This window comes from Cupressus sempervirens, chromosome 1 (assembly GCF_028749045.1).
Source record: "Cupressus sempervirens isolate cs-2001-9-10 chromosome 1, ASM2874904v1, whole genome shotgun sequence".
Lineage (NCBI taxonomy): Eukaryota > Viridiplantae > Streptophyta > Pinopsida > Cupressales > Cupressaceae > Cupressus > Cupressus sempervirens.
The window spans coordinates 752,835,358-752,844,159 of NC_143118.1; the positions used below are offsets into that span (position 1 = coordinate 752,835,358).

General features: G+C 30.4%; 1 protein-coding gene and 1 pseudogene across 1 annotated transcript; both read left to right on the forward strand.

Annotated features, from left to right (window-relative positions):
• The first annotated feature begins 2,651 nt into the window (after positions 1 to 2,651).
• LOC149580084 (fe(II)/2-oxoglutarate-dependent dioxygenase 4-like) lies at positions 2,652 to 4,164 on the forward strand (annotated as a pseudogene).
• A 2,858-nt stretch (positions 4,165 to 7,022) lies between these two features.
• Positions 7,023 to 7,904, forward strand: LOC149580085 (agamous-like MADS-box protein AGL36). Its single transcript, XM_089803412.1, has 2 exons — positions 7,023 to 7,523; positions 7,563 to 7,904. The coding sequence occupies exons 1-2, from the start codon at positions 7,023 to 7,025 to the stop codon at positions 7,902 to 7,904; spliced, it is 843 nt and encodes a 280-aa protein (XP_089659538.1).
• The last annotated feature ends 898 nt before the right edge of the window (positions 7,905 to 8,802 follow it).

The window sequence follows — 8,802 nt, forward strand, 5'->3', positions numbered from 1 at the left end:
ATTTTATTGTAGTTCACTGAAGAAATACCTTGTTAAATAGTTCTACCATCTTCAAAACCATATGTGCATATATAAACATTAAGTACAACATGTCCAATATTATTTCAAATATACACATTAATTACACCAATTTTTTCTTTCAAATCCATGTGTAGATATAAATATTAAGTACAATATGTCCAATATTTTTTTCAGATATAAACATTAAGTACACCAAATTTTTCCTTTCAAAACCATATGTGCAAATATAAACATTAAGAACACCATGTTCAATTTTTTTTCATGGTTTTCTCTCTAATGTCAATGTGTATGTTGAAATGGTTATCAATGATAGATCTATCAAGTACAACCAATTCAATAAGGGTACAAGAATAAGTTATTCCCATGAAGAAGAATCATGTCAGATAATACAAGGGCACTTGATCAAAATAGGGAGACAATCGCTAGAGTTTTGTCTAAATTTCAAAGAGAAGGCAATGAAAAATGTTATTGTCCTTTCAAGAGTTGTAATGGCTTAAAGACAAGAAGAATAAAAATAAAAACAACTAAGAGACATTTTAGGGAGAATATTCCATTAAAAATTTTGAAAGGGAGTACTTGGTGAGGAATGGTAGATTTAGGAAAGTGAAAGGTAATAAATCATGAGATGTTATTGTAGTTAATTAATTCTTAATATTCAAAATAAATGTTCTTTAAGTCATCTATTTACTTTTGTATAGTTTCTAAAGAGTGGGATGCAATATATTTGTTTATTCCAAACAATCAAGACTAGATGATAGTATGGATTAATGATGTCAACATTTTGGTCATAGATTAAATGGGAATTTGTGTCTTCATTGGTTATACAAGCTCATTGTAATGGAGATCCCAATGTTGCACAAAATGAAATAGATTTAGCATATGGTTTAAGAATTCTCTAGGTACTTATAAGTTTATTAATCAACCATATATTTTTGAACTCATGATGCAATAATGTATACATGTTTGAAATTATTGTAGGTGAAACACCACAAGGCTATGTTATGCAATGGTTATAACTTTTTCATCAAAAGGTTGGATGACATGAAAAGAACTTTTGATTCTGGGGTAAGTGTAGTCTTCTAGGTGACCCATATTTCATCTAGAAATGACTTACATCCTTGAGAGTCTCAAAATCGATACTATGGCATTTTGGTTGATATAATTGAATCTGACTTTAATTCCTTCAAATTAGTTCTCTTTGTCATCAAATGGTACAAACTGCAACTCAATCAAAATGATCTTGATAGAATTTTTATAAAGCATGAGAATGGATTTCCCATGATTAATACAAGGAGTTATTTGACCCAATTAGGGATGAGCTCTATGTTCTTCCAAGCCAATGTGACCAGGTATTTTACTTAGAGGTTCCACATAAATTGGCTTGGTCATTTTTGTTAGACATGATCCAAGAGGAAGGCTGATAAATTATAATGTGATGGAAGAAGAAGATACCAAGAAAAAGGAAGAAGTGGATCATGATTGAGAGTTAGTTGATGATGCTCCTAATGCAAATGATGTTGCTACTAATCACAATGATGATGCTTCTATTGATCATGATGATGATGAGGATGATGATTATGATGATGATGATGATGATGATGTTGATGATGATGACGTTGATGATGATAGTGGTGGTGATGATGTCGATGATGATGATGATCTTGATGATGAGATGGATGAAGAAAAATATCAATGATGGAGGGGTGGTTTAATTAGCTAACATTGAAGTGGGTTTGATTATCAATGACATGAATGAAATATATAGTTATGTGATCAACACCTATGCTATTCAATATTGAGTTCTTGTTAGATCAATGATTAATTTGATTAACTTGTCATGTACCTTTTAATGTTTACAATTCATATGTGATGCTAATATTTGATGTAATTTTGAGTATATGTATCATGCTTTTTTTAGCTAACATAAGGCAATTGATTTACATATGCAGAAACCCAAAGCCCTTTCATGTGCACCCTACACAATCTCATGGATCATCGGGTAAAATCAATACACCCCATAGAGATTAATGTCTTTTACCATTTGCAAAATATCTCTCTCATTGCCACTTATATCTCTTATTTTATGGAGTGCAGGTACCAGCGAATAGGTATTTGTTAAATTTTTCTTCCTCGAGCAAGGAAAATATAGGAATGGAAGAAGAAAGTCAGACATTTAGTATGGCTAAATCAAGGAGACCGACTCAAGGTCAAAATATCATAAATAAATTCAATAAGTGCATGAAATCTTTCTTTGCACAAGGGGTGTCATGTTCTTATGATGATACAAGTGAAGGCAACTCCAATGTTCCCTTTAGGCACAAACATCTACATAAATAATGGGTCCCCAATGAACTTCCTCCAATAAATATTGATTTTTGTCTTGGAGAGAGGATATATTGCATAGCACCATCCTCATTACATGGTTTGGGCCTATTTTCCATGGATGACATAAAGGTCTCTTACAATAAGGTTGTTGAATTGATGGAGTATGTCGGACCTTGCTATCATTGCAATAGTTGGATATAGATTTTTAGATATATATAAAAAAAGTATGTGTAGGTATGCACTTGTGGCAAATTGATGGTTTCAATTTTAGTTAATCTTAGGTTTAGAATTCAGCCATTTTGAACATGAGAAAGGTAATTAATTATGGGATTGAGGAATCTTTGATAACCGACATATTAGATGTAGCCCATCAATTCTTCTTGTTCTCTTCTAAGGAGAAGATGAAGAATGGGAATGAGGTTGTTCTTGACCTAGTCAGATATGGAACCAACTTTAATATCCAAGTTGACCAAGTTTTCAACTGGAGAGATTTTTTGACACATTTATGCCATCCTATGCTGCATACTCTAGACAATCCCCCAAATTATAGGTATTGTTTCTCTCTTCTATAAGTTGAAATAATCTCATATTAATGAAAAGCTAAGGGCATATTTTGATATTTTAGAAGTATCTCTGAATTACTACATCTAATAATAAAATATTTTGGCTTTATTCAAATTTTTCTCTTTTTTTTATATCATTTTTTCATTTTGATAAGAAATTATCAATTGTGATTAAAAATGTTGATGTTAAAAGCTGATGTGTAAGTTAATCTAGAAACTGATATATTTTCATATTACAGATGGTAGAGATAAGTTGGCTACATTTTCCACAGTAAGTCAAATTGTTATATTGCCTTTAGGATTCAACTATGTAGTTTTTTGAGTCAAACTTATTGACCCATATTGTTTCACAAGTAGTGTTTTACACAATGTATCTCTAATGATAATGAATGGAACAATAACACTATGTTCACAAAATTAAAGCACCCACTACTCATGAAATATGAATTGATGAATTTAACTCCAAAAACTACAGAGTTGAATCATGATAGCAATATCATGAAATAGTAGAGATCTCTTACTATTGAATGATTTTTTCTATAATTGAAAGAATACTATTGAAATATAACTCTCAACCTGTCTTGAATGATTATAGTCTTTACACTCCCATTGATTATTGAAAAGAATCTTGTAACCCTACCTAAATACAAAATGCCCCCATAGTTATAGTTTGATTTCATCAATTTACTCCAAACCACATGATAGTAGCTCATCCAAATCAAAAGATTGACCCTTTTTATACTTCTAGTACATCACAAGATCTCCTAGGTTATAGAAGCCTAAGTGATAATTTACCTCAAAATAAGCTCATGTAATTCGATTTTCTTTTGGTTAAGAAACAGTAAAATTTAATCCCTAATGCCCATATATCTGATTGGCTCGTTGTTGTTATTTTAATGGAAGTAGAGATGTTGTTGGACAATACTTGAAGGAAACCAGAAAAATGGCTTTGAAATTGATGGCAACAATATTTGAAATTTTGGGGTTGGAGCCAACTTATGTAGAAACTATCTTCGAAGAGGGTTTTTAGGTTGGCATATTAAACTTTTATCTAGGGTGCCCACAACTAGATCTTACAATGGGCATTGCACCCCATTCTAATCATGGGGGTCTCACCATATTGTTACAAAATGAGGTAGGAGGCCTCTAAGTGCATCATAAGGATCATTGGGTGGCAGTGGAACCTATTTCAAACACCTTTGTTGTCAATCTTGCTGATCTACTACTAGTGGACAAAAGTAATATTTTTTTTTAATAACTAGTTGTTGCAATTACAATGGACCCACCTCGAAAGTGATGGTCAGTTTTGACAGCTATCTGCCCCTTGAATAGCACAACTATCACAAAAGCATCATAACCATGATGACATGCTCTGACAGATAACCATCACTTCTATAGCACAATTGTTGCATATACGTTGCAATTGTGATGGTGGAGTCAAAGTTTCAATGTCTTGATTATGACATCGTACTGTTGCAATTGCGACATAGTGAACATGAACTCTTGTCCCTCCCTTCTTCCAAGTTATGACAATGTCTACTATCGCAATTATGACGGATTTCCTCATCGCCACAATTTGTGACAACAAAAGTCTGATGGAAGCCGATGAGTGGTTATGTCACTAGGTGATGGTTGGACTTCACAAAGCGACACCAAATGTTGTAGTGTGACATTATCCAAACCTAGGAAAAAAGACCCCAAAAAAGATAAAACTAATTTTAGGAAACTAAAAGTTCAAAGTAAAATAAAACTAAACTTTTTGTAGTTCTTCTTATTTAAATCAATCAAATCTATAAACAAGTAGAAGATAAATTTATGGAAAATTAATTTAAAATAATGAAATCTATGAACAAGTAAAAGATAAACTTATCGAAACCTAATTAACCCAATTCAATGATATGATTTACCTACAATGCAACATTTGTTTCTTTGATTTTTTGAACTAGTTCCTATACATCATAATTCTAACCCTGCAATTGAAGGCTTCTATATTTGAAGCACCAATGCACATATTGTAATTCATTCAACAAATTAGTCACATTGTTTTCTCCAAAAACAATTGTATGTTTGAAATGAAACCTTTAACAAACAAAAAACAATTATGTTAATATTTCTAAGAAAACAAGAAACCTACAATCCTTATATTTCTATGCTTAGAAAACATAAACTAAATACAATGTACATCATGACTTCAAGAACATCTCGGATTGCATCGAATAGAAGCCCATCAGAAATCTCTAAAATTGATTTTCCAAAGAAATTGTATGTTTGCAAGAAAACCTTGCAATTTATTTTTACAAAAAATGGGGACTTAATGCACAAAGTAAACATAGGTGAAACCAAAATTGTATTGTCACAAACATTAAAAAACTTTAGAATCTTGTCTAATATAAGCCTTTTGAATTCATCTTCTAACGAGGAAATATTCCAACGAATATACATCACAATAAAAACAGAGCCTGCAAACTGACAAAATTATTTAAAAGAAAAAATTAGAAACTTTTCATTAGAAGACTAAAGATTGATTTTTAGAAATTGTCTAAAATAGTTTTTTTAAGTGTATCTAAAACCAATAGAAAATAAAAACCAATAAAGTTGTACTTAATAAAAGATTTAGTAAAAAAATGAATATATATTATATTCATTCATATAAAAAAAATTAAATATAATTTCAAGATTTGAATATTAAATCATATAATGTTCTAAAAGTGAGTGTATTTTAAAAATAGAAGCCGAAAAATCTATAAAAATACATATTGCAAATTTTGGGAAGTTTTTGAAAATCTATAAAAATACATATTGCAAAGTACAAATTACGTTTTTATAATTTTTTTAAAATAAGTTTTCAAGTTCACATTGGAAAATCAATCGAAAAATTTAAAAATAGATATGGTCTTACAAAATTTGGGTAAAAAAACTAAATTAATAAACCTATGAGCTTAAAAATATAGTCTAAACTAACTTTTTAGTTAAATTTGATATTAATAATTTTTTTCAATTATAATGAATTATAAAATAATTATTTCTTTCTTTTTATATTCATTAAGATCAAATTGGCATTTAATGTATACAACAATTAATAGTCAGTTCTTAATCTAACTAAGTTGTCAATACTTATCTATTTCTTTTCAAAATATTTGAATTTTCATTACTGTTATGTCACTTTTTTCTTTTATTTTGAAAAGAAGTAAACATCAAAATATCAAGTTAGGAACTTAGTTGATTTTTTGGAAATTATAGAACTACAAATGAGAGTGCATTTTGATTTAGAAAGAATACAATTCTTTGAATTGTGGAATTGTGAATATTTATCTCTCTTTTTAAAAAAAATTTTAAAACATTTTGGACTCAATTCTAAAGCTGAGAAAGTTGTGAATATATATATATATATATATATATATATATATATATATATATATATATCTAAAATTCCATTACTGTTATGTCACTTTTTTTTCCCTATTTTCAAAAGTAACAAAATCCAAAAATCAACTTCAGAACTTAAGCTGAATTTCTTTCTATTAATTAAGTTGCATGGGAATCCTAGAATTTCAAATATGAATGCATTTTGATTCAAAATGTATATAATACCTTAAATGTATCTTTTCCTTTTTCAAAATATTTATAATTTCATTATTGTTATGTCACTATTGCCTTTTCTATTTTGAAAAGTAACAAACCCCAAAAATCAAGCTCAGAACATGAGTTTAATTTCTTTCTATTTTATTAGTTAACAAAAGTATATATCTGAGTTACAGAGCTCTAAATGAAAGAGCATTTTGATTCAAGAAGGATATAACTCTATGATTTACAGAGTTCTAAATAAGAGTGCTTTGTGATTAAAGAAGAATACAAGTGTCTGCAATATTTTTGTCACATTTAAACCATAATCTGAAATATCTGTACCAGCAGCTCTTTGATGGATTCTTTGGTGAGACCTTGCTTCTCTTTTCTTTTGATCTTCCCAGCCTTATTTGAATGCAACTCAAATTTTATATAATACACTTTTTGGTTCTTTCATTTCTTTTATATTGATCTTCTCAGTTTTATTTGAATGCAATCAGAATTTTGTATAATAGATTTTGTTCTCCTTGTTTGTTTGTTCAGAAGAAAATGGGTCCTGCCAGGACTCCTTTGAAACGGACTTCCAAACATGCTTCAAGAAATTTAAACATTTTGAAGAGGAAGAAAGGATTGAAAAAGAAGATTGAAGAGTTGAGTATTCTTTGTGGAGTAGATAGTTGCATGGTCAGCATTGGGCCTGAGGTGGATCAGCAAACATCACAACAGCAGCATCTTGATGTGTGGCCTGATATGCCTAAAGCTCAAGAGATCATTGAGGGGTACAGAAGGCTTTCCAAGCATGAACAAGACAAGAAGAAGCTTGATAATTGCACTTTCTTACAACAGAGGATAGATAAACTCAAGCTTGAATTGAACATGAAGAGGAGGGAGAATGAGCAGCTTGAGATGAGTATGAAGAAATATCCTTACTTGGGTAATTGTTTGAATGATCTCCCCGATGAAAAGATCAGAGAATGGATTAAGAATATTGATGCTAAGCTAGAAGCTGTTGATGATAGAATAGATTTTCTCACAAGAACAGAGTATGAGGTTTCTCACATTGCTGGTGCTACAAGAACAGAATATGAGGTTTCTCATATTGTTGGTGCTGAAAATATTGTAGTTCCCTCAATGGAGTATTCTGTTGGGCAACCATTAATGGAACCGTTTTACTCTTCAGCTTCTCTAAATCCAGCAATGTCCATTCCCTATGAGATCCAAGAGAGCCTTACACGAGGTCATATACAACCTTATTTAAATAGGGAAGAGTATTTCCCTAAAAACCCTCTTGCAATAACAATGGAGGAAAATCAATTTGGAGCCAATCCTTGGGCGTTTGGGGATAATAACAATAGCATGGAAATCCCTGGCCAACGGATACCATGTTGTACTGTGTTTTCACCTTGCCCTGAACATTCCATTTATCCTTAGTTTGTTCCATTTTGTAAACCCTTTTAAATTCTCATTCTTTATTTGTAGGGTTTATAAGCTTTTGGATAAGCTGTCTGGAAGTTTTGTATTAGTTATTGTTGGTATATAAATCATTAATACATCAATATCTTCATCTTCTTTTTAACTTCTAAGAACAGTTGATGCAAAGCAAAGTGTGTAAAATTTCTTCTGCAATGTCTCTCTCGGGATGACAATGTATATACTATAATATTCATTCTCATTATTGATTTGGTAACAAGAGCTCTACTAGGAATTTCAGATTTCAATCCAATGTCTTTTCTATTAATATTATCATGTTTAATATGGCTGTTTGGATTTGTGTTATCTGCTGGGAAGCATGTTTTAGCAAGTGAAAACCTTGGTTTGCAATAGATTAAAAATGGCCATGAATATTTGCTTTTGTCTTTATATTGGGATTTAAACTATTTGATGAAATCTAGACTGCTAAGAATTTCTGATACAATTGTCTATTGCCAATGTGTTTTATTGAAGATAAATTGCATCAAACCCTTGAATCTAAACTATGCTAATCTTTGTCGAATCATTTTCTTTATTACAGTTAATCAATTAGTTGCTCGAAACAATGAACTCCAAGAAAAAGAATTGATCTATGTGGCATGGGTAACAGAATTAATTATGTTAGCGCATCAGATTTGGAATATTTTTCATAAGAAGAAATAGTCAGCAATCAGAAAGAAAATATATGATAGTTGACAGTGAAGAAGAAATAAATTCATGACAATACATTCAATTTGTGCAAAATTAAATTCTATTAAATACATAAATATGCATAAAATTTCAGAAAATGTGCTCTGCTATTATAAACCTGATTATCTTGGTGAAGAGCATGAACATCACAATCAACAATTTGTTTGGT

Coding starts and splice junctions, on each gene's coding strand:
- LOC149580085 (XM_089803412.1), top strand. CDS start 7,023: ATGGGTCCTGCCAGGACTCCTTTGAAACGGACTTCCAAACATGCTTCA. Junction 7,524..7,562: donor TCACAAGAACAGAGTATGAG/GTTTCTCACATT, acceptor ACAGAATATGAG/GTTTCTCATATTGTTGGTGC.